Genomic DNA, 25,902 nt, shown 5'->3' on the forward strand with positions numbered 1-25,902 from the left:
CAACCTTGGCGTATCAGGACATCACTAAGCGACTGAGCTACCTGGCCAGGACCAAATGCTCTTATGATCCAAGGATTCATCCTCAAATGATTTAAACTTATTCCCAATGTTTAATTCTCTTGCTTCCCTTTATAGTTCTTAAGACAAAGGTCCCGTTTTCTAAGTTCTCTACTTCCTTTTATGCTATCAGAAAATGTGATCACTCCTAAGGATCAAGATGGTGCTTCCCTGACCTTCTTTAAAAAGTCACTGGACTATGTGCCAGTGTGGACTGAAGCTCCCTCAATTTCTGATGAAGTCTGGCAGAATAATTTCTCTCAAATAGAAAACTATGTTTACTTATGAAATGGTCTTTCAATTTAAAATCACCTTTATAGATTGGTAACTGGAAAAAAAACAAACAACTGTGGGCTTAGCAGTAGAGCACTGGCCCAGTGTCGGCACGGTGTGTAAGTCCCAGATTGGATTCCCGGCCAGGGCACACAGGAGAAGCGCCCATCTGCTTCTCCACCCTTCCCCTTTTTTTCTCTCTCTCCTCCCCTCCCGCAGCCAAGGCTCCACTGGAGCAAAGTTGGCCCGGGCACTGAGGATGGCTCCATGGCCTCAGCCTCAAGTGCTAGAGTGGCTCTGGCCACAATGGAGCAACGCCCCAGATGGGCAGAGCATAGTCCCCTGATGGGCGTGCCGGGTGGATCCCGGTCAGGCGTATGCAGGAGTCTTGTCTGTCTGCCTTCCCATTCCTCGCTTCAGAAAAATAAAGAAAACAGAAAACTGTTATCATGGATTGTAATTTCTTTGCCTGGCCTGTGGTGGTGTAGTGGATAGAGCGTCGACCCGGAATGCTGAGGTCACTGGGCTTGCCCAGTCAAGGCATTCACAACAAGCAATGAACAACTCAAGTGAAGCAACTATAAGTTGAAACTTCTCGCTCCCCAACCCCACCTCTCTGTAAAATCAATCCTCTCTGTAAAATCAATAAATCTTTAAAAAAAATTTCTTGAATAAAATGTTAAATACAAAAAAAAGCACATTTGGCCATGACTTCTTTTCTTCAGTAGTGGCGGAGGCAGCGATGAAGGAGATGGGTGAGCTCGCATCCACCCTGGTACAGGCTCAGCTCGCTTCACTGCCTTCCCCGAGGCTGCATTGTACAAACAGAAAGCCCTCCACCAGCAGAAACGGGCCCACTCGCCACAGCGCCGTGGCCCGGAACTGAGCGCACATGATCTCTGAGGAGCGCCTGTATTGAAAGCCTAACCCAATAGTTCTCAAAGGACCTGCATGTAAGAATCACCTGTCGTGCTTTCAAAGACACTGCTGCTAGGGCCACCCACCAGACTGCAGCTCACTGCTTTGGGGTGAAGTTCCGGCACCATCCAAAGCTTTAAAAGAGCACCTCAGATGAGTCTAATATGCAATTAGGGGTGAAAGGCATTGTTTTTTTTGGGTTTTTTTGGTTTATTTTATTTTATTTTATTCATTTTAGAGAGAAGAGAGAGAAGGAGAGAGAAAGAGACAGAGAGAGAGAGAAGGGGGGAGGAGCTGAAAGCATCAACTCCCATATGTGCCTTGACCAGGCAAGCCCAGGGTTTCTAACTGGTGACCTCAGCATTTCCAGGTCAATGCTTTATCCACTGCGCCACCACAGGTCAGGCCAAAGGCATTGTTTTTGATCTACAGTGTGGACTGGTCCAGCAAGGGTCAAATCACAAGATAAATGTAAACCCAAAATTCTGAAGAAATCACATGTAAGAAGCTAACCTGACCCAGTACAATTAAAACTAAAAGTATACCATTCCCAGCACCAAAGAAAAACAAATACTGAATATATACAATTTATTTAATAAATTAATATCATTCAAAATACAGTGCCAGAACATTATGCAGTTGAACATGCTAGTAATGTTTGTCGTGAAGCACCTGTGCTCATGTCCGATGGCGGCGCCGCTACTGCTAGTGGTTCCTGGGATGAATGCCTGAGCGGCCCTCGTGACCTGCCGTCCGCACCGCTGGTGCAGAGAATGCCTGAATGGTTCGCCTTCCTAACCCTACCCCACACGCACACAACAGGTTAAAGAAACACACCCTGACGGCTAACGCATACTACACAATCACTCTACAGTAATACTTGTTATTAAATTAAGATGTAATCACCTGGTTGACCCACTCTAAGTCTTTAAGATGGAGAACTACGACAGCAGCAGGTAGTTATACGCATGAGCCAATGTTAATGTAATACAGAAAGTGGAGGCAGTCACTGATGAAAGCTCCACCCAGACCCGCACAATGAGGGACCAGCAATTTTTATTGCAAGCCCAGCAACTTAAGTCCATACCTGGTAAATGGCCAGCTGATTGGAAGACCTGTATTCTAGAGACAAGTATAAGTTAGTGAAAAGAGAACACATGCACCTCATAGTATAGTTAGACTGATCCTGCAGTCACAGCTTTCCCTGTGCAATACCATGAAATGGAAGATCTTCCTCAACTATAGTATAGCATTTAGACATTTCTAATCCAACACGGACGTTAGTGTTAAGCGCAGCTGAACTAACTACACTGATAAACACTGTACTCTGAGACTTCAGAACAGAAGCACAGGAATGAAATACATATGCTAAAGTAACCTCAGCACAGCCTGTGATCTACCACGCTAGGAACAGGAAGCTAGTTTAATAAGTGAGCTTTAGAGCTGTACACACACAGGGCTACCGATGTTAGATAATCCAGATTCTATGCTCTCGTGTTACACATAAAGGTTTCTTAATTATTGGATAATCTATTTCATATTATGGAAGCACATCTTTCTGCAAGATTCACTGATATATATTATACTGATGCAAATATTAAGTAGGGCATAAAAATAAAATTTATCAAAGATAGATTTTTATGTACTCATATTTTGTCCTTTCATAGCCTCTTGCTTAGCAAAGAAAATGAAAAAGCACATAAATCAGGCGTGCACTTCCTGAACTCCCAACTATACAGGCGGCAGCGCGACCATTTCTCCATCCAGTTCAAACTCCTCTGTCCCATCCGGTGAAAACAGATAGGTGGGTGGTTTCCACGGAGACTCTTCCAGGCAGGATGGGTACAGTTTCCCCACAGTGCATCGGAAGTCTCTCCCTAAGTCCCACAGTACACGTTCAGATATGTGCTGCCGCAGAGACCACCGGTCGAGTTCCAGATCATACTGGTAAGTGACATATTTCGCTCTTTCATTTAAATGAGTTTCTCGCATAAACACACAAAGAGAATTTGAGATTACAACAGCTCGAACACAGGGGTCTGAGTACCTCTTAGCAGGGATGTTGGCTGCCATTTTCCACTCGTTTTTATTCACATCATAAATTTCCACAGTTACTGAAGACCCATCGACAGTGCCGGAGGGGAGTCTTATGCCAGAATTGGTAGCAATGTGTAACCCTCCAATATAGAAAATTTTATCACCAAAAGCCGCGGCTGAAGCAAAAGACCTGCTGGTCTGTCTCATGGCCATTTCTACCCACGAGTCAGACCTTGGGAAGTAACAGTACATGAGGTTCAGTGTCATTACATAAATGCAGTCATGAACCACCACTGCTGCGCTCCACTGCCAAGCGCAGGGCAGCGGGCTGACCATTGTCCACTCATCCTTCTCCGTGTCGTATCTCTCCACGGTCCTCCGGTTCAGTTCTCCCCCTACGCTGTCTCCTCCAATGGCATAGATGTAGCCCTCACAGCACACCAAGGACGGCTTTATGCGGACAAAGAGCATCGGGGTCTTTGGAAACCAGGTATTCTGCTGTGCATCAAACCAGTAAAAGCAATTCACAGTTCTGAAGGCAGTCTGAAGTTTGCTGGTCTTACTGTGATACGTTTTCGTGTTTTTCAAAGGAATCTGACCACCTGCTATATAGATGTCGTTATCAGGAGTTACAACAGTCCCAACTTTATGCAAATCAGCTGGTGGGCTGCACAGCTTGTAAACTTTTTCTGCTTGGGGACTATAACAGACAGAAGAGTAAAGTCCACAAGAATTTTCTGAAGATGCTTCAATGAAAATCATCATCTCCTCTTTCGTCATCCCAAGTCTCGGTTTGAAAAACTTGGGCATGGATTTATACAGACCCTGAACCACTACAGACTTGTCATTGGGCGGCAGGCCTTGGAACCAGGCTCTCTGCGTGACTTCTGACAGGGCGTCGATCCTGATCTGGCTCAGAACCGAGGACAGATACTGGGAGCGGGACTCCGTGTTGTACTCCAGCCACAGCATGGCGGCTTCGCGCACCGTCTCCTCCTTTTCCACGTTCAAGTTGTCGCTACTGAGAATGTCGATGAGCAGGTCGTGGGACAGCTGCATGAAGGCCTCCTGGTGACACACAGCAGTGAACTTGTGCTCCACCATTCTTTTAGCGCTTTGTTTCAGTTCCTCACAACTGAACAGATCAGCAAAACTAAACAATCGCACACAATTCTCTGCATTTATTTTTTTAATTAAATATTCTCGACACCGTTGTAACACACCTTCTACCTAAAATGTAAAAAGAAAAGTTGATAAAGGCAGAATAGACAAATTTTATTTTTATGTAGACACAGGTATATTAAACAGACCCCTAATGCTGTAGTTTTTATTTTTAGATACATATTTTGGGCTAGGAGATATTTTCTGTAATGATAAAATCAAATAACTCTGTATAAAGCTTTGTGTTTATTCTACCTGTCCAGTGGCCTACTTAACTGCCCTATTTAGGAGCTGGCAGTGTAACACTAAGTAGGCTTTTAACAAACTAAAGGGAAAGGTAAGGAAGTTGGTGTATAAGCTATACACTTTTCTAGGCTTTAAAATAAATAACTGAGAGAACCAAATGAAAACAATGTAAATAAATCATAGTACAGAAAATGATTCTATATTGTTGAGTAGCTGGAATTTGGTTTTATCAACAGAGACAAGATAGCCAAATAAAACCAGATAATTATGCACAATGACTAAGAATAGTTATACATGTCTTTCTTACCTAGAAGGCTAAAAAATAACCAAGCAAAGGAACAACAAATACATTCTGTGTAGTTATAGACTATCTACATTTGGATGACCTAGCTTAGCAACTCTAAGTTTTCTAGATATGTCTTTTCTTAAGAAGAAAAAGCAGTTCCAGATGAATGAGAAGTGCCCCCTACTATACTTACTTGACATCACAGTGGTTAAATAGAAAAAAAGAAGCAGCAAATCCACAGCGGTTACTTAGAAACAACTGATAGAGGCTGGGCGGCTTGGATCTCACTCACACTGCCAGCCAGGGCTTGCACGCTACCTTATTAGACAAATTGCTACTTCTCCAAGTCCCAATTACCTCTTGTATAAAACGGGGATGTCCTCACAAACAATTATTGTAAGAACTGGATGAGAACCTATATAAAGCATAGTATAGTACCAGGCATATGGAAACATCATCGTTTCATGTGGTTAATAGTGAGTGGTTAATAGTGAAAGTCATAAATGACTAATCCCAGGTTGCCAGGGTAACCTAGTCCAAGAGGCAGAGTCTCACTTTGCATTTGGGCAAGCAGAGGAATATGAACTTCATTAATACAACAGAAAAATATGGTAAGGCAAGTGTCACTACTTACAGCAACATAGTGCTCTGGAATCCAATTTCTTTAAATTCCTCAGTTTTTAGCAATTTAATAAAACACCTGCTTTTAGTCCTGGCTTAAAAAAAGCTGACAGAAATTTGTAAGATGTAGAAAGATAGCACTTCCCCATTTCAAATTTGGATTCGGGATGTGAATGTCTTTGGCTTCAGTTTCCCCAATAGATAGAATAGGTACCTACTTATAGGTACAGTATTTTAGGTTATATACTTCTTAAGATCTCAATATGGTCAAATGGCTGTTCTACATATTTAAAGTTTGATCATTTCCATGAGAATCTTAAAATTTTCTGTGAAGTAGTAATACCATAAAAAATTAGGACTTCTATTCAGAAAAAAAAAAAAGACTGAAGCACTTAACCACTGTTAAAAATTACTTTTACCTGTAATCTAAACAATGATACATTAGGCACAAGTATAAGTTTTTCACTTCTCTTTTTAATTAAATCCCATCATAAAACTAGTTTACTGGCTGATCAAATGCTATTCTGTTTTTCCTTTACATGTTGTAAGAAAACTTGTACCTTCTAAAATCTGCAATAAGAAAACTACATAGATCTACTACTGATGAAACCATGTTTCTTGAAAACATAAAGCACAGTTACTGTACACAACAGAAAGCCGCTGACCTGCAGGAAGCAAGCCGTTTCATACAGCTGTTCTACAGTGCCGTCGCTTATTGCCAAGTTACCCGTGTACGCGTAGGTTATAATTATCTGTAAGGTGGCTGCGTCCACATTCCTCAGGTGTACGTGTGTCTGTTTGCTCTCACTCAGTCCGCTCATGAACATGGCCCTACAAAAGAGAGGAAAAACAAACCTTTGGGTTCAGTGTAATACAAACATAGAGCTAAAAAGACAAAACTACATAACGTGGATGTTTCTTTAGGGGATTTGCTGATGGACAACTTACTGGGAAAACTCTTGAGGGAGATAGCAGAAAACTACAGTCCAGTGCTAAAGACAAATCAGACTATTCCTCACACCATTCTGAGTGGCAATATCAAAATTCATTTACAGGCAAACCTTGTTTTATTGCACTCTGCCTATGACACTTTGTAGATACTGCATTTTATTTTACAAATTGGAGGTAAGATCCTCCATCAGCATCAAGATTACAATTCATGTACAGTGGATAAAGCGTCGACCTGCAACTCTGAGGTTGCTGGTTCAAAACCCAGGCCTTGCTTGGTCAAGGCACATATGGGAGTTGATGCTTCCTGCTCCTCCCCCCTTCCCTCTCCCTCTGTCTCTCTCCTCTCTAAAATAAAGTCTTTAAAAAAAAAAGATTACAATTCACTGAAGGCTCAGATGATGGTCAGCGTTTTTAGCAATAGTTTTTACATTAAGGTATGCACATTGTTTTTTTAGACAATGCTGTCGTACATTTAATAGACTATGGTATAAATATAACTTTTATATGCACTGGGAAACCAAAAAAGTTGTGACTCATTTTATTACAGTCCTTGCTTTATTGCAGTGGTCTGGAACTAAACCCACAGTATCTCCGAGGTTTGCATGTCCTCCTCACATTCATACACTGGAATACTATTTGGCAATAAAAGGAACTAAGTATTGAATGTATTACAACACAGATGAACCTCAGAAACATTATGCTCAGTGGAACAAACCAGACTGAAAGGGACACATAAGTGCCAGGTCAAACTGGTCACCTTTACGTATTGGAACGATGCTCTCAACAACTGAGCTATCTGACCAGAGCAGAAAAAGATTAATATGAGTGTGGTATTGTGGATGAGTGGCTTTAATTTCAGCAAGTATTGGACTTATTAGTATTTCTCCTTATTATCTGATTTGCTCTAGGGTAAGTAGTCTCTCAGAAGACCAAGGACACTAAAGAAGGGTGCTAGCTAGTGATAAGGAAACAGCAGCAGCCCTAAAAAGACTGTTGTCTTTAAGCCTGTAACATTAATGGAAGATGTAAATTTCTTGGTCTTCAGGAAAACCAATTCCAACACAATCAGTTAATGATTAATAACCTCATGACTAGAGAAGTTAAATAGTGTTATCTATATCACCACAAACTAAAAGAGGAAGAAAACAAAGACATCTAAATAAACCCATGTTACTTCCTGATTAAAGATAAGACAAAAATATTAGAGAGAATTTCTGCATAGCTTTAAGGTTCAACTAGATGACTGCTAAGTACTACCACAAAAGATTCTAGTCTGATTACAAATGTCAATCTGAAATTCCACAACTAAGGTATAAAAACTCTTTCTAATAATGGATAATCAATTTACAGTTAGTGGTCATTTAAAAGGGAAAGCAAACAGGGCCCAGGTACTGATTCTGTAACCTCAAATTTCTAATACCATCTGACAAAGCCTAGAGAAAAATATAACCATCACAATAATTTGGAATACTCTTAAATATACAAATTCTGAAATTGTAACTTAGACCACTAAATTAGAATTTCTAGGTTTGAAATCCAAGAATTTCTATTTGTGAAAGCACCCAACAAGAGTCTGATGATCAACCAGGTTTTAGAAACACCGTTTTCAAAGCTTTCTAAGGTAAGAAAACGTGTCTGAAATTACATGGAAAATCCAGCTTAAGCTGAAACAACTGCAGACACAGCAAAGCCAGTGGGCACCTGGACCTCAGTTTCTGTAATCGTTATGAAATGTGTTACATGAGGAAGGTGAAGATTCTACATCTTTTCCATGTACATTTACATGAAGGTCAAACTACACCTGTCCTGTCCACAGCTGCCACTAAAGAGCAGCAGAAATTAACATTCATTGTTGATCTCCACTTATGACTGCTAATATCTGTAGTAGAAACGTAGTGGTTCCCATTTAATTAATCTTGATTCACCCTGTCCCTTTCAAACATTAACAATTCAACCAAAGGGCAGAAAATAAAGGCATTGTGATGCCTTAGCTTCTATTCCTCTCATGAAACACTTAACAAAGAGTAACCCACTTTTAAAAGGTTAAAAGTTACAAAATGTCATAAAAATGTAAAGTTAAGCTTTACTTATTTGTAATTAGCAAACAAATAACTAAATCAACTTCTAAACTGTGAGGCATAGAGAATACCAACAATGTTATTGATTATTAAATATTTAAATCTGGCAAAGAGTCTGGTTAGCCTAGGATATCACAAAGAAAATACAGGTCCTTGAGATGTCTAAATAGTGCCAATTATCCTCTAAAAGTATTATGCTCTTTAATAAACAATGACTTACTACTTTTAAAATTTATATGGTCTACCGGAAAGTTCTGTCCGTTTTTGGAATAAAACAAAATACAAATTTTTCTTACTATCAATAAACTTAATTAAATAATATAATTGCATTATTAATGATTTCTTGCCAGCGCGAGGGCAATTTGTATATCCTATTTTTGAAAAATGTTTTATCTTTTTATGAGAAAAATTGAACCTGTGCTTGTTTAATATCTTCTTCATTTTTGAATTTTTTGCCCTTCAAAAATTTTGTAAGGACAAAAACAAGTGATAGTCGGAGGGTGCCAAGTCTGGGGAATATGGTGGATGCGACAATTTCCCAGCCTAGTTCTGCAATTTTTTGACGAGTCCCCAAAGCAGCATGTGACCTGGCATTATCATGATGCAGTATGATGTTTTCTATTGAACATCGCCGGCCTCTTTTCTTGTACTGCTGTCTTTAAATTATCCAGTTGCTGATGATACTTCTCTGAATTGAGCTTTTCATTCGGTTTTAAAAGCTCATAATGTATTAGTCCTCGAATGTCCCACCATACACACAACATTCTCTTATTCAGACAAATTTGGTCTAGAGGTGGAAGAGCTAGGTTTTCCGGGTTCACAATATGCCCTTTTCCTTACAATGTTTTCGTAGGTAATCCACTTTTCATCCCGTTATAATCCGGTTCAAGAAGGGCTCGATTTTGTTCTGAGCAGAGATGTGCATATGACAACTCGACCATCCAAATTCTTCTGACTTAATTCATGTGGCACCCATCTTGAATATTTCCACAATCCTATCTTCCGAATATGGTCCAAAATGGTTTGCCTTTCTGTGATCTCCGATGTCGTCAGAAAAAGATCTTGCTCCAGCATGGTCTTAACAACGTCATCGATCAAAGATGGTTGCCCAAGCCTGACCAGGCGGTTGCACAGTGGATAGAGCGTCGGACTGGGATGCAAAGGACACAAGTTTGAAACCCCGAAGTCGACAGCTTGAGCACGGGCTCATCTGGTTTGAGCAAAAGCCTACCAGCTTGAACACAAGGTCACTGGGTCCAATAGGGGTTACTGGGTCTGCTGAAGGCCCGCGGTCAAGGCACATATGAGAAAGCAATCAATGAACTACTAAGGTGTTGCAACGCGCAAAGAAAAACTAATGATTGATGCTTCTCATCTCTCTCCGTTCCTGTCTGTCCCTGTCTATCCCTCTCTCTGACTCACTCTCTGCCTCTGTAAAAAATAAAAAATAAATTAAAAAACAAAAATCCTTTAAAAAAAGATGGTCGCCCAGAACATGGCTTATCAGAAAGGTCGAAATCACCTATTTCAAATTTTTCGAACCATCTTCTGCATGTCCCATCAGAAACTGTACCTTCACCAAACACTTTCTTTTTCTTTTTTTTATTATTTATTCATTTTAGAGGGGGGGGCGAGAGAGAGAGAGAGAGAGAGAAGGGGGAGGAGCAGGAAGCATCACCTCCCATATGTGCCTTGACCAGGCAAGCCAGGGTTTTGAACCGGCAACCTCAGTGTTTCCAGGTTGACGCTTTATCCACTGCGCCGCCACAGGTCAGGCTTCACCAAACACTTTCAATAAATTTCTACATGCTTCTGAAGCATTTCTTCCTTGTTGAAATTCGTAAAAATTACAGTGGCATAAATGAACTTTATCAGTAGCCATGGGTACACTATCGCTTCACACATAAGACTAACGTGAATCAACTTTGTTTTAATTTGCTACGACAGTATGTATACATTAAGTGATAAAAACAGAGAGGCACACATGCGCCAAATAAACGTGCTTATGTGTTGAAACTTGTGAAACGGACAGAACTTTCCAATAGACCTGATATTTAAAAATCTCAAAAATAAATGAAAATTACCCCATTCATTTTTATTTCTTTTCATACTGTATTATCTTTAAGTACAAAGACTTTTCCCCCTGACCAGTTGGCTCAGTGGTAGAGCACTGACGGTGTGTGGAAGTCCTGGGTTTGATTATTCCCAATCAGGGCACACAGAAGTGACATTTCCTTCCTCACCCTTCCCCTCCCCCTCCTCTCCGTCTCTCCCCCTGATGCAGCCATGGCTCAAAATGGTTAAGCAAGTAGGCCCAGGGCACTGAGGATGGCTCCATGACCCCCCCCCCCCCCGGCTGCTGAAATAGTTCAGATGCCAAATAACAAAGCAGCAGCCCAAGATGAACGGAGCATCTCCCAGTAGGACGCTTGCCAGGTGGATCCTGATCAGGGCTCATGTGGGAGACTGTCTCTCTGCCTCTCAATTAAAAAAAAAAAAAAAAAAGTAGGCCCTGGTTAGTTGGCTCAGTGGTAGAGTGTCAGCTGGTGTGTGGATGTCCCAGGTTCCATTCCCGGCCAGGGCCCACAGAAGCACCTATCTGCTTCTCCTCCCTTCCCCCTCCTTCCTCTCTCTCTCTTTCCCTCCTGCAGCCATTGGAGCAAAGTTTGCCAGGCGCTGAGGATGGCTCCATGGCCTCCACCTCAGGTGCTAGAATGGTTCTGGTTGCAATGAGCAATGGCCTAGATGGACAGAACATTGCCCCCTAGTGGGGCATGCCGGGTGGATCCCGGTTGGGTGCATGTGGGAGTCTTGTCTCTCTGCCTCCCCGCTTCTCACTTCAGAAAAATACCAAAAAAAACCCAAAACGACTTTTTGTTTTTCTTTTTTAATGGAAAAACAACATTCTAAATCATTTTGCCTCCCCATCTTTTCCTTAATTTCACCATTTTTGTAGTTAAACCTTTATAATAAAAATTTCCTTCACTTGTCCCTTATACAGGCAAGGAAATGACCATAAAGCACTATATCCTCTGAATAGAAAATTTGAACAAAACATTAAGACATCTATTTTTTAAATGTAAATAATGTTTAAAAGAATTCATATTAAAATAAGCTAAAATTCTGCATTTGAAATGAGAAACTAACCAAGATTACAGTACTTACCTAAAATAAGAGCTACATGTTGCAAGAACCATCTTGTGACAAGGGAATTCAGTGCCCTCAACAATTAACACTATGTCAGTAAACAACTGCTGTTCATAAAACAGTTTTAACTGTTCCAACAAGGACACAGCATACTCAGTATTGATCTGCCTCTCGTCTTGAGTGGACATGACTGTATTCCATTAATATCCCCCAGAGCAGATAAGGAAAGTCAGCCTTACTGGTGGAAGGTCAAGTGAATGTTTCAGAACTAAAGGAAGAAACTCTTGCTTGCTTTTATCTGCAGCATTCAGAATTCAGACTGACACATTCACTATGGAACAGTGTCTTGTTATTGACCCAGAAGCACTCCTAGGCCATCCTGTGGTAATGAGGTGCTTCAGAGGTTCTCAACAGTCTGCGACATCTTGCTCAGATCTGCAATTGCTGTACAGCTCATGAGGAAAAGACAGGAACACCCGAGGTAGGTTTCGTGGCAGCATCCTAGTTCTATGGCTCTTCTGTAATAAGTAAAAAGAAAAGTTCAGTTACAGTATATAGGCCCAGAATATTTCAGCATACATTTCAAATAAAAATTATATTTATTTGAAGTTCAACTTTAGATTTTACCATAAAAATGAAACATGAGAAGGAATGTTTTTAAAAGTCTATTACATTTAAAATTTAAAGACAAAATAATTAACATTCATAATTTTAAGTTAATTTTGTCTTCTATACAAAATATTAAACATTGTAGAAAATAAGCACATAAGTATACATTTTTAAAGTTCTTTAAAAATAAAAAATTTAAATCATAAAACCATCTCCCCTACATATTTGAGTGGCAGTATATGACCATAACTTAAGAGAAAAATACCCTTTTTCTGGCAGAGAATCTCATTTTGGAGATATATTTTAAATGTATTCACAAAAGCTTTATATTTAATTTACATTATTAAACTATACGGTAAATGGACTCAATTTATTTGCAAAATATAAACTGTATTTTTTTATATCTGCAGTTCAATTCTACAAGGGAAGTATATGTAATATTAATCTTCACACAGTGTTTCCTTCCTATAAATCTTTTTAAGAGCATACAATTTTATTGGGAGAAAAAAATCAAAAACACAAACAAGACAAAATAGACATGTATTCTTATGGGAGACTCCGTATCATACAAATATAAATGTTCTCCAATTTAATGTGCAAATTTAATACAAATCCAATCGAAATTCTATTTGCAGAGGACTCACCTGAAAGAATGCACAAAAGTTGCCAAAATATTGGGGGGGGGGGGGGCAAGTTTGTCCTCAGGACTTACTTCAAATTAGGAACAGGGGCTTATTTCAGCAACAATGTTGGAACCACTGGCCACTCACCCAAGGAAACAAAACCTTGGTTTCAGTCAGACTGCATACCACTCATCAAAAGATACTCCAGCTGAATTAAAATTTAACTTTATTTGTAAATCATTATTTTCAACTACAGCAAAGAAATTACAAATAAGAGAAAGGAAAATTCACATAATAAGCTTATAGTAACAGTAAAAAACTACCATCTCTTTTCTAATGTGATGACTCTTAGTTCCCATAATCATAAAGTCAAGTGGGGTTCAAACAAAAACCTATAAATATGATCATCGCTGGAACCACCAACATATCTTTTCACAAGATATGATCCGTATGACAAAAAGATCAGTACTTCCTGCCCAAGTATACTATTCAAGGAACAGCTAACTTGATATAATCTGTCAAGTATCCAGCCAAGGTAACTATGGAAGTTAACTAAAACAGATGCAGAGTGTGTGGCGTTGGGTCAGTTAAGGTAATTTGGGTCAGTTAAGGTAATGACTTTGCTCTTCCAGTTGTGAAAATTACACTGTAAATCTAAGTTCTACTACACTGCTCACAAAAATTAGGGGATCAGGGAACGTGCAGATACTCCAGTCCTTTCAGCCTTTTGTATAGCGCATTTTCACCAATGAAATAAAATTTGGTTTAGCATCTCATTTGCATAATCAAACACTGACTTGTTTGCCTTTTTTTTTTTTTTTTCCTTTTTTTTGTATTTTTCTGACGTTGGAAACGGGGAGGCAGTCACCCGACCGGGATCCACCAGGCATGCCCACCAGGGGGCGATGCTCTGCCCATCTGGGGCACCGCTCTGTTGCAACCAGAGCCATTCTAGCACCTGAGGCAGAGGCCATAGAGCCATTCTCAGCGCCCAGGCCACCTTTGCTCCAATGGAGCCTTGGCTGCGGGAGGGGAAGAGAGAGACAGAGAGGAAGGAGAGGGGGAGGGGTGGAGAAGCAGATGGGCGCTTCTCCTGTGTGCCCTGGCCGGGAATCAAACCCGGGACTCCTGTACACCATGGCCGACGCTCTACCACTGAGCCAACCGGCCAGGGCTGTTTGCCTTTCTAATGTTCTTGTTTAATAAAAAAAATCAAATGCTTTTTTTTATTGCTTCATATTCTTGAAATATCCCCTAATTTTTGTGAGCAGTGTATTTACTACAACCTCTAAGACTAATAGATAATAACTAAAATCACTGGCTATTTTCACATTAAGAATGCAGCAAGGCGCTGGGGATGGCTCCTTGGCCTCTGCCCCAGGCGCTAGAGTGGCTCTGGTCACCACAGAGTGATGCCCGGGAGGGGCAGAGCATCGCCCCCTGGTGGGCGTGCCGGGTGGATCCCGGTCGGGCGCATGCGGGAGTCTGTCTCTCCCCATTTCCAGCTTCAGAAAAATACAAAAAAAAAAAAAAAAAGAATGCAGCAAAGCCTAGCCTGACCAGGCAGTGGTGCAGTGAATAGAGCATCAGACTGGAACGCAGAGGATCCAGATTTGAAACCCCGAGGTAGCCAGCTTTAGCATGGGCTCATCCAGCTTGAGCTTGGGGTCATTGGCTTGAAGCCCAAGGTCACTGGCTTGAGCTAAGGGTCACTCACTTTGCTGTAGCCCCCAGGTCAAGGCACATAAGAGAAAGCAATCAATGAACAATTAAGGTGCCTCAACGAAAACTTGATGCTTTTTTTTTTACAGAGATGAGAGAGAGAGAGAGAGAGAGAGAGAGAGAGACAGGGACTGACAGGAACGGAGAGATGAGAAGCATCAATTATTAGTTTCTCGTTGGGCATTGCAACACCTTAGCTGTTCATTGATTGCTTTCTCATATGCGCCTTGACTGCGGGCCTTCAACAGACCAAGTAACCCCTTGCTCGAGCCAGTGACCTTTGGTCCAAGCTGGTGAGCTTTTGCTCAAACCAGTTGAGCTCGCACTCAAGCTGGCAACCACAGGGTCTTGACCCTGGGTCCTTCCACATCCCAGTCCAACATTCTATCCACTGTGCCACTGCCTGGTCAGGCAAGACTTGATGCTTATCATCTCTCACTTCCTGTCTCTCTGTCCCTATCTGCCTCTCTTGAAAATAATTAATCAACCAACCAATGAATGCAAACAAGTGGAATAACAAATTGATTTCTCTCTCTCAAAAATCAATTTCCAAAACCAAACTAGACAAATTCAATAACCAAAAAAGAGGTTGGCAAGTAAGTGAAGCAACTGGGTATAAGACACAGTTTCCTTGAAATCCAGGCGTCTTGATATTTCCATTTCCAAACTTTTGATACCACAAGAAATACGGAATCAAGAAAGTAGTTGGCACCTGCACCCACTGCTAACAGTGGTTCACACTGCAGAGTAAGAAAAAACTTTTGAAGATCTACTGAATTTATTAATATATGCAATGATTATCTAATTTAAAAAACCCACAAACTTTCAAAAGATGTACTACTTACTCTCTCTTCTCATCACAAAGACAAAAATATTTCAGGCTTTGTAAACCTACTCTCTGTCCCAAATACTTGTTACTGGTGTTTGCAAGCAGCAAAAAACATTATGTAAACAAATGGACAAGACCGTTTCAATAAAACTTTATTTACAATAACAGCTTGCAGGCCATATGCACCAATCTCTGGTCAGACTGCTTCTTGATCAAATATTAAGAATCAGGTAGTGCCCTGGCTGGTGGCCCAGTAGATAAGCATCGCCCTGGAGAGCCGAGGTCTCCAGTTTGATTGTGGGGTCACCCAGTGGATCTCAAGAGTGCCAGCTCCACCCCCAGGAATCCATCCAGAGGGCCCTGGCTCCATACTCCCCCACCCTTAGATTGTAGGTTGGAGCCCTGGTCAATCAATGGCACAACTAGGTGAAACAAGAAGTTGATGCTTCTCTCTCTTTCCCCCGCCTCCTTCTCCTTTCTCTCCCTCTCTAAAAAAATAATCAGGCCCTGGCTGGTTGGCTCAGTGGTGGAGCATCGGCCTGGTGTGCAGGAGTCCCGGGTTCAATTCCCGGCCAGGGTACACAGGAGAAGCGCCCATCTGCTTCTCTGCCCCTCCCCCTCTCCTTCCTCTCTGTCTCTCTCGCAGCCGAGGCTCCACTGGAGCAGACTTGGCCAGGGCACTGAGGATGGCTCCATGGCCTCTGCCTCAGGCACTAGAATGGCTCTTGTTGCAGCGGAGCGGCGCCCCAGATGGGCAGAGCATTGCCCCCTGATGGGCATGCAGGGTGGATCCTGGTCAGGTGCATGCGGGAGTCTGACTGACTGCCTCCCCGTTTCCAACTTCAGAAAAATACAAAAAAATAATAATAAATCAGAGAGAACCAGTTATCTGCCTTCTATTTTGTCCAATGCTTAGGTAGGTCTGTTCCTGTTGTCAATACTGCCACACCCACGACGTCACACATGCTCATATTATATTAAATGGAATACATCCTTTGTATTTGTATTTTTGACACTACCACTATATTATGGAAAAAGTAACAAAAATTAGAAAAAATTATGTAAAAGAAAAAAGGAATCAGCAAATAATATATATAACTTGTTTTTCTTGAATGTTTTCCCTTCAGATCACAAAACAAGGAAAAAGCACAAAACTTAAATGCTTGAAAGTTGAATTAAATATAATTCATCTAACCTATATAACCTCTTTTCAATTTAAGTATTTTACATCTCATACCTAATCACACTACTGCTTCCCCCACTACTGCAGGTTCAGTGGAAAGTGAAACACTTTCTTTATCAAGTTTGAGTACCCTTTGTTAAAAGCTTAAAAAAGGGTCATTCTTCCACATCATAATCTGTTGAAAAACCCCACAATGATAAAGAACTATTATAATAAAAAAAAATTTATTTTATCAACTACAGTATCTACATACATTTAAAAAAGAGAAGATGTACAGTGTGTCCGTAAAGTTATGGTGCACTTCTGACCAGTCACAGGAAAGCAACAAAAGATGATAGAAATGTGAAATCTGCACCAAATAAAAGGAAAACTCTCCCAGTTTCATACCTATTCAGTGCAGTTTGATGTGGGCTCACGCACAGATTTTTTTAGGGCTCCTTAGGTAGCTATCCCGTATAGCCTCTACAGACTCGTCACTGACTGATGGCCTACCAGAACGGGGTTTCTCCACCAAACTGCCGGTTTCCTTCAACTGCTTATCCCACTGAGTAATGTTATTCCTATGTGGTGGCGCTTCGTTATAAACGCGCCAATATTCACGTTGCACTTTGATCACGGATTCGAATTTAGCGAGCCACAGAACACACTGAATTTTCCTCTGTACCGTCCACATCTCGACTGGCATGGCCGTGGGTTGCTCCGCTGTATACACGGTGTTATGTCATCATCTGCACATGCTGCCACATCATCCTACAGAAACTGGGAGGGTTTTCCTTTTATTTGGTGCAGATTTCACATTTCTATCGTCTTTTGTTGCTTTCCTGTGACCGGTTAAAAGTGCACCATGACTTGATGGACACACTGTATATAAAACAATGCTTGCAAAAGACATGTAGTGGATACATAGATTGATTAGATGAACCAAGGGGCCCAATATTGGGAAATCACTGTTACAGGCTACAATTCCTGGGACCAGGTACTTCAAGAGTACCAGGAAAGTCCTATCTTTTAAAGCACACCATTAGGACATAGTTCACAGAACACAGTAGAAATGCCAACCAGAATAACAGAGGTCATACAATCATGACATAATAAAACTCAGAATATTATACAGTACAGTGTACTCTGACATAAAATTTGGGTTCTAGTATTTTTGTCTAGAATACCACCCAAGCCTCCAAGGTTCTAATAAGTGAATTCCACTACACAAAATAATTCCAAAACATTGTTATTAAGTGATCATTACAAATAAATCAATCAGAAATTCACAGTAATATATATAATTCTACTTAAAAATCTGAAACAATTCTTTTTTTTTTTGTATTTTTCTGAAGCTAGAAACGGGGAGAGACAGTCAGACAGACTCCCGCATGCGCCCGACCAGGATTCACCCGGCACGCCCACCAGGGGGCGACGCTCTGCCCACCAGGGGGCGATGCTCTGCCCATTCGGGGCGTTGCTCTGCCGACCAGAGCCACTCTAGCACCTGGGGCAGAGGCCAAGGAGCCATCCCCAGCGCCTGGGCCATCTTTGCTCCAATGGAGCCTGGGCTGCCGGAGGGGAAGAGAGAGACAGAGAGGAAGGAGAGGGGGAGGGGTGGAGAAGCAGATGGGCGCTTCTCCTGTGTGCCCTGGCCGGGAATCAAACCCGGGACTTTTGCACACCAGGCCAACACTCTACCACTGAGCCAACCGGCCAGGGCCTGAAACAATTCTTATGGAAAATTATTGCAACTGGTTTTCCTCCCTTAACCGATGAGGCTGATCAGCAGTTCACTGAACTGTTTAAAAGAAAGGATAAAAGATGAGAAAGCTGCAAACAAAGATTTCATAAAAATTACTGTACACAGCAGGGATAAAATAGTAAGAGAATAAGTCATCATCTGTATGAAGCATCTTCAAGTTGTGTATTACCAACTTAGGTGGTGCTGCCACTTCCAATGCTACCAATGTCAACACAGAAGATTGAAAACTTTCGCTGGAAAGGCTCCAAGGCTTTCTGAATGTTAAATATTGCCAAAAACTAAGAGCATGGACTGTGGAGCCAAACTACTTGGGTTGAAAGCTCAATTTGCAACTTACTAGTTATGTGACCTTTTTCAAGTTACTTACATTCTGTGCTGTAAAATGGGGTATGAAAATAAACTCTTCTCAATGGATTAAGGATTAAATGAGTTTTAAAAAGAGCTTGGAAGAGTGCCTGACACACAGCACTACTATATAAATATGTGCAAATACTTTTACTGATGCATCACTGGTGAAGCTTTTTGTAGCCCTTTCCAAACTCCTGAATCTCAACACCTGTACCAGGTCTAGGGGTCCCAATTACAAGGTCTCGGCACTTAAACACAGTGCTCTTTTCACCTTGGGTGAGTGGTATTTTATTTTATTTTTAGAATTAAATTTATTGGGGTGACACTGGGGTGTAACATTGCATAATACATCATCCGTATACTGTACTGTGTGCTCTCCACTCCAAGTCAAGTCTCCTTCCATCACCATTTAGTCCCTCTTGACCCTCCTCCACTCCCCCCACTACCCTGGGTGAATGGAATTTAGGGAAGAGAAATGTGTTCAAAGATTATTGGGACTATTTTGATGGTACAAATAAATCATGAAACAAACTAATTCAACAAAGACTAATCTTGAGAAGGCGGAAGGACGCCAGCACAGAGAGACACAAGGCAGGCCAGGAAGGCACCAGTCATAAACAAGCCTTCCTTGATTTCAGGGAGCAGCTAGACTTCCCCAGGAGAACAAAAGCCTGGTTGGTGCCAGACACAGTTTGATAGTTTCACCTTATCAAAACAACCCCCACAGTTGAGAATGTTAAGAAGACTTCGTTTTTAGGCTGTCAACCATTACACAATCAGAATTTATTTAAAGTTGTGACAAACATCAATTGAAAAACACCTGGACTTTTGAAGAATTTATCAAGTTTAATCAGTTTCAGTAGTATCCCCTCCTCCAATCAAATTTAGAGTTTAGGTCTACTCTCCTTCCTTTCCAACCACACTGAGAAGACTACAGAGCTCTACCCAGTAATTTATGCTCAGTACCCTAACTAAATTCAGGTCGCAACGTAAGCTTCTATATTACATTAATAAGTAGCCTCACTTTTAAGAAATGTAAACATAAAGGAGATGCCATTTGTGACAGAACAATTACTAGTATGGCCTCTTATTTTGGATATCACTTTTTTCCTCCCAGCTCTGCAGAGACTAAAGAACGCTGTAGCTAAATTTCACAAGAGTAAAGAAAGTGGACCCTAATTTGTTCACTGGGATTTCATTTTCCAAGTCAAATGATTTTTGCAATCACAATCACAGAAAACAGTTCCCAGACATTCATACATACAAGGTGATTAAGGGCACAGCTACTTACTTAACTGTGAATGATCAGAACCACTGACATTTCTCAGTTTCTGTAAAAAGTAAAATAAAAGGTAAAAGGAACACTACACTTAGAATATTCTGCCTACCATGGAAGAAGCCACTACATGTCCACCACCTGTTAGAGGCATGGGAGGGGAGCAGAGAAGGAAAAAGTTTAAAGCACTTAACAAATTATTCCCTTTTTGCCCTGGCCGGTTGGCTCAGTGGTAGAGCGTCAGCCTGGCGTGCAGAGGTCCCGGGTTCGATTCCCGGCCAGGGCACACAGGAGAAGCACCCATCTGCCTCTCCACCCTCCCCTCCCGCAGCCGAGGCTCCATTGGAGCAAAGTTGGCCCAGGTGCTGGGGATGGCTCCTTGACCTCTGCCCCAGGCGCTAGAGTGGCTCTGGTTGCGGAAGAGCGACGCCCCAGAGGGGCAGAACATCACGCCCTGGTGGGCAAAGCCTTGCACCCTGGTGGGCGTGCCAGGGTGGATTCCGGTCAGGCGAATGCGGGACTCTGTCTGACTGTCTCTCCCCGTTTCCAGCTTCAGAAAAATACAAAAAAATTAAAAAAATTAAAAATAAATAAAAAATTATTCCCTTTTCTCCAATCTACAATAATCCACTGCAAATTTCTGGAGGAACCAGAAATAACCTTCATATACTTAAGGTACTTGGCCGTGGCAGGGTAGCTCAGTTGGTTAGAGTGTTGTCCTAATACCCTAACTTAAGGTTAGGGGTTCAAGCTCCAATCAGGGCACAAACAAGAATCAACCTATGAATGCATAAATAAATGAAAAACAGATGTTTCTCTAAAATCAATAAAACAATTTTTTTAACTGAAATCAACCTGTCCTTTCTAATATTCAGAGTTATTCCAACCAGTTGCTCTATTTAAATGCCAAAAAACTGAAATCAATACAACTGAGATATAAGAAGGATTGACATTTTCATTCATATATTTTTAGGGCAGCAGGGCCAAACCTTTTTCCTGGTCTCAAGAATATGGGCAAGGAGCCTGACCAGGCGGTGGCGCAGTGGATCGAGCGTCAGACTGGGATGCGGAAGACCCAGGTTCGAGACACCGAGGTTGCCAGCTTGAGCGCGGGCTCACCTGATTTGAACAAAGCTCACCAGCTTGGACCCAAGGTCACTGGCTTGAGCAAGGGATTACTCGGTCTGCTGAAAGCCCATGGTCAAGGCACATATGAGAAAGCAATCAATGAACAACTAAGGTGTCGCAATGCGCAACAAAAAACTAATGATTGATGCTTCTCATCTCTCTGTTCCTGTCTGTCTGTCCCAGTCTATCCCTCACTCTGACTCTGTCTCTGTAAAAAAATAAAATTAAAAAAACAAAAGAATATGGGCAAGGAGAAAAACAACTCTTCGCTAAATGTGTTAATTTCTTGGGAAAACCAAAATATCTTTTGCCTTTTAAGGTTGCAATCAAGTTTCCAGGAACTGACCTTAAATGCATTCAATGTTTGGATCGTATGAAATATCTCATTATTTCCATTAACCAGGAGAAAAAAAACCTACGGAAGAATGTAGGCTTAAACACCGTGAAACCCCTGTTCCCACCCACCTCCTTCCAGGCCTGGTAAGGAACTAAAGTGAACATTATATTACATGGTAATGCTTCTTATGGGAGGAAAAAAGGGAGAAGAATTATACCTTGTCCAACTGTGTCCTACAAAGCTGTGTGTAGAGAACACAGCACTGTGTGGGCGAGCGTGGACTCTAAAGCACACTCAACAACACTGCCACAGCCCCGCAGAGTTAGTTCACCAGGGATAACAAGCCCTTGAGGATCTCAGGGCCCCACCGGAAAAAGCCTTCAAATGCGCGCTAGACCAACAAAAGATCAAAGGGAAGGAGTCAGCTCCACATTCGTTAGCGGCCGGATGGAAAGAATAACAAATTCTACATCATCAAGACTGGAAAACAACGGCCTGGTTTTACTTTCCAATTCACTTTAGGTCAGAGGAAAAGTCCCTTTGAAAAAAATGTCGGGGTGGGGGAGTGCTTACCAAAGGTTAACGAAAGTAAGTCACAATGGCGGGAGAGTCGTAGCCACACTCCTCAGGCCAAAAAGAAAAAAGAAAATGTCACTTTGGTCAGACGACACTGCCGATATGGTTTTGTTTCCGAATGCTTCAATGCTGGCTGAGCCAGACAAACAGATACAAGCAACACGTGACCGACCAGTCCTGTACCCTCCGTTCGCATCCGGCCAAGTGACCCAGACGACGGGCATTCCACACTAACATACCCTTTCAGAGTGAGTTCTACATTTTGGACTCTCTTCTACTTTCCCTTGAAGGGGCCATCGAGGCAGCGGACAATCCTAGACAGACATCTGTAACCCAAGGAATGTGTACATTCCTCTCCCCTTGAGAAGCTATGAAAAGAAATCTTGGATTGCTAAACCAGAAAAAAAAAAAAAAAGATACTAACTGAAAATAACTACTGCACCTCAAACTAAAGGATGCTCTAGTGCCCGGCGGTGGTCGAGTTCCACTAAGTTAGCGACTTCAGACGCCGGCCCACCCCGTGTCCGAGGGCGGCCTCTGCTCTCTCTAAAAACCACCCGCCGCTCACAATGGGGCCTCTGTTAGCCCAGGCATCCCTCGGCCACCGCTCCGGACGCGCCGCGGAAGGGAAACTGCAGGAAGGGCTGGCGCTCCTCCGGCCCACGCATGAGTCGTCCGGGAAGCGGCTGTTTCGGCGGAGGCGGGCGCCGCCCCGGGGCCCCGCGGCCGGAAACGCCCCCGCACGCGGCGCCCACGCCGGGCGCCCAGCAGCACAGGGGCCGCGGCGGGGAGCGGGATGCGGGGCGCGGCGCCGGGCCCCTCGCCCTCCCCCGCCCGCGGCGGAAACGTCTCCGGTTTGAAAGATGCCGCCGCCGTCCCCCGCCCGCCCAGCCACAAAGGGCCGAGCCCCCTCGCGCCCTCGCGCCCTCGCGCCGCCGTCCCTCCTCCCGAGTCCTCCGCGCGTCGTCGCGGACGCCCCGGCCCGACCCTCCTCTCCCGGCACCGGAGACGCCTACTCACCCGCGTCCCTCGGTCCCGACGGCTGGAATCGGCGCGGCCGGCGGCCCGGGGACACTGGGCCCCTAGGGCGCGGCGGCGGCGGGGGCGTGGCCCTCCCGCCCCGCGCGGCCCAGGCTGGGGTCTCGCCTGCGCCTCCGGCCGAGGAAGGCTGGGGCCGCCGCCGCCGCCTCTTCCTTCCGGCTGCCCCTCGCTCGGCCGGTCCTGCGCGGAAATCAGCGTCCTCTGCGGGCGCCGCCGCGCGCTCCTCGGGGCCCGGCCACCGCCAGGCTCCTCCCCCGGGAGCCGCGCCGCCTCGTCAGCCCGGGGCCGCCAGACGCCCGGCTCGCCGCTCCCGCCCCGCCCCTGCGGCGCGCTCTCGCCTCCTCGGCGGCCCCCTCGCGGGCCCCTGCACCGCCCGGGAACGTACGGGCCGCGGGCCAGGCCTGGCCAGCTTTGCCGTCGGACGGCTGCGCGCGCCGAGCGGCCCAAGCGGCAGTTTTGCAGTTTCCCGGGTTCTCCGGCCTCCCCCCACCCCGCCTTCCCCCAGCTCCCCCCTCTTCCTAGGCTGGAGCCTTCCGGAAAACCAAAACAATCGGGTCCGCGCAGGCGCGAAAAAGGAAGCGGAAATAGCAAGAAGGGCGGGGGCGCTGCGAGGTGACGGGGAAACGCTATTGAAGGGGTTTCCCGGGGAAGGTCAGCGGAGGGCGCGTGCGCGGCGGAGCCCGCGGATTGGGGCGGCGGGCGGTGCAGGTTTTTACTCCGGTGCAAGGAGAGACCGGGAATTTTCCTGCTAGGAAATCTGGGAAGCAAGGCACCGAGGTTTATGCCGTAGGCTGTTTTCTCCGCCTGGAAGTATAAAAATTTGCAGAGCAGTCGGGGAATGGGAATGGGGGCTAGACAACAACAGACCTGGGGGAATAAGGGGAGACGCTGGGCAGCTGGGTCCGTGGGCTTTGTCCGTTCAGCCCCTTCTCACCAAAACACGCCCTCCGTCTTCCAGAGCACGTCCGGTTATCCCGATCTCATCCAGAAAGGTCCCCTGTCCCGGGCTCTCCAGGCCAAGGCACAAGTCAAGGCAGCACTGAAAGGGCCCGCGTTGGGGAGGAACCGCCGGGGTGCGGCGGGGAGCCTCTGCGTGGGGAGCTTTCAGATAGTTTTGTGCCGCAGTGCGGGCTGCTCCCTGCACCCCGCGTCCCCAGCAAGTTCCAGAAGAGTACCTTCATTTCAGCTTCACGAAGTCAAACCTTAGCGGCAGCTGATGGCTGTGGCCCTCCCTGGTTTGGTTAACTTGGCACAGTTGCGCTCTCATTTGAACAAAGTTATTTGTGGATCGGAGATGGTCAGAAATACCCACACAGCCGTCACCTACCTTGGTAATTTCACTCCTGGCACAAGCCCAATCTGCACAACGTCCAGGATTAATTAAAAACTGAAAGCTGTATGTTACTGAAGAGCCGCTTCCCTCCAGTATAGGCTCGACCAACTGAATGCGCAGGAAGATGTGTGTTTTGGGGACTACTGAGAAAGGACTTTTCGGTAGGATTTAGAAACTAGATCGACTCAGTAAATCCTTATTAAGCGTCCAATATGCTGTCACTCTACTTAGTCTGATTAAATGTTTAAATGTTTTGATACTAGTCAACAAAGAGGCCACGTAAAAGGGGCGCTTTCCCTCTCAGGAGCATGTCCATGCCTTTCTTCCTTCTCTGGCATGCATCTCCTAAATTCTAAGGGTCCCCGTAAGACGTGCAAGGAGGGTTACAATGAGCAGTGGCACTCCTAGACTGACCCCCTGAGACCGTCTCCAAGGCCCCTTTTCTCTGACTTCCTGGCAGCCACAGCACCCCACCTGGGCTCATTGCTTTCCTAATACATTTCTAGAGAGCCAAAGAATCTCTACCTCTCTCCTTTTGCTTCTATCCTAAGCCCTTCCTTGTTTCACTGTCCCCAGCTTTAATAAACGTACTGTCAAAATAAATCCCCTATGTCCCCCCGCTAAAAATCAAGACATGCAAAATATTCAGTCATTTAATGTTTTCTGAATGTTTTTTGTGCCAGACTGGGTCCTGGAGATGCAAAGTCTAAAATGGAAGACAGAATCAAATACTATGATGAGTGTGTTTTATCCTGTAGAACCATTTGTTTTTAAGGAGGAGACTATCTTGATAAGACTTTAGAGAAATAATTATGAAGTGTGGTCGTTTCCCACCAAAAGCGGGATACTAATTAGGAGACTAAAATAGTCCAGACAGAAAAAAAAAAAAAAAGTCCAGACAGGTAATGGAAAGTCCAAATTCATTGAGTGGCAGTGAAGATTGTGAAGGATGGATTTGAAACTAGCTAGATATAATAAACAAAAGGAAATAGTGATTAGGTAGTAATATCAGTAACAATATAAACAGAAGCTAATTGTGAGGATGAGAGAGGACTAAAACCATTTTAATAGCTGTATAGTTAGGAAGCATTTGGCTGCAACTAAAAGAAAATTCTGCCCTGGCCGGTTGGCTCAGTGGTAGAGGGTCGGCCTGGCGTGCGGGGGTCCGGGGTTTGATTCCAGGCCAGGGCACACAGGAGAAGCGCCCATCTGCTTCTCCACCCCACCCGCTCTCCTTCCTCTCTGTCTCTCTCTTCCCCTCCCGCAGCCAAGGCTCCATTGGAGCAAAGATGGCCCGGGCGCTGGGGATGGTTCCTTGGCTTCTGTCCCAGGCGCTAGAGTGGCTCTGGTCGCAATAGAGCGACGCCCCCCGCCCCGG

General features: G+C 43.9%; 1 protein-coding gene across 3 annotated transcripts; it reads right to left on the reverse strand.

Annotated features, from left to right (window-relative positions):
- Positions 1-1,825: 1,825 nt before the first annotated feature.
- KBTBD2 (kelch repeat and BTB domain containing 2) lies at positions 1,826-23,670 on the reverse strand. Of its 3 annotated transcripts, none has more exons than XM_066238861.1 (4): positions 23,171-23,670; positions 11,794-12,293; positions 6,265-6,430; positions 1,826-4,515 (listed from the first exon to the last, which is right to left on the reverse strand). In XM_066238861.1, exons 2-4 carry the CDS (start codon positions 11,961-11,963, stop codon positions 2,980-2,982), a joined length of 1,872 nt encoding a protein of 623 aa, XP_066094958.1. In that variant the 5' UTR covers positions 11,964-12,293; positions 23,171-23,670; the 3' UTR covers positions 1,826-2,979. The 3 variants fall into 3 exon arrangements, with proteins under 3 accessions (XP_066094958.1, XP_066094959.1, XP_066094961.1); XM_066238862.1 differs by lacking the exon at positions 23,171-23,670 and adding an exon at positions 22,593-22,760; XM_066238864.1 differs by lacking the exon at positions 23,171-23,670 and adding an exon at positions 20,125-20,146.
- Between the last annotated feature and the right edge of the window lie 2,232 nt (positions 23,671-25,902).

The sequence above is a fragment of the Saccopteryx bilineata genome, chromosome 7 (genome assembly GCF_036850765.1).
Source record: "Saccopteryx bilineata isolate mSacBil1 chromosome 7, mSacBil1_pri_phased_curated, whole genome shotgun sequence".
Classification (NCBI taxonomy): domain Eukaryota; kingdom Metazoa; phylum Chordata; class Mammalia; order Chiroptera; family Emballonuridae; genus Saccopteryx; species Saccopteryx bilineata.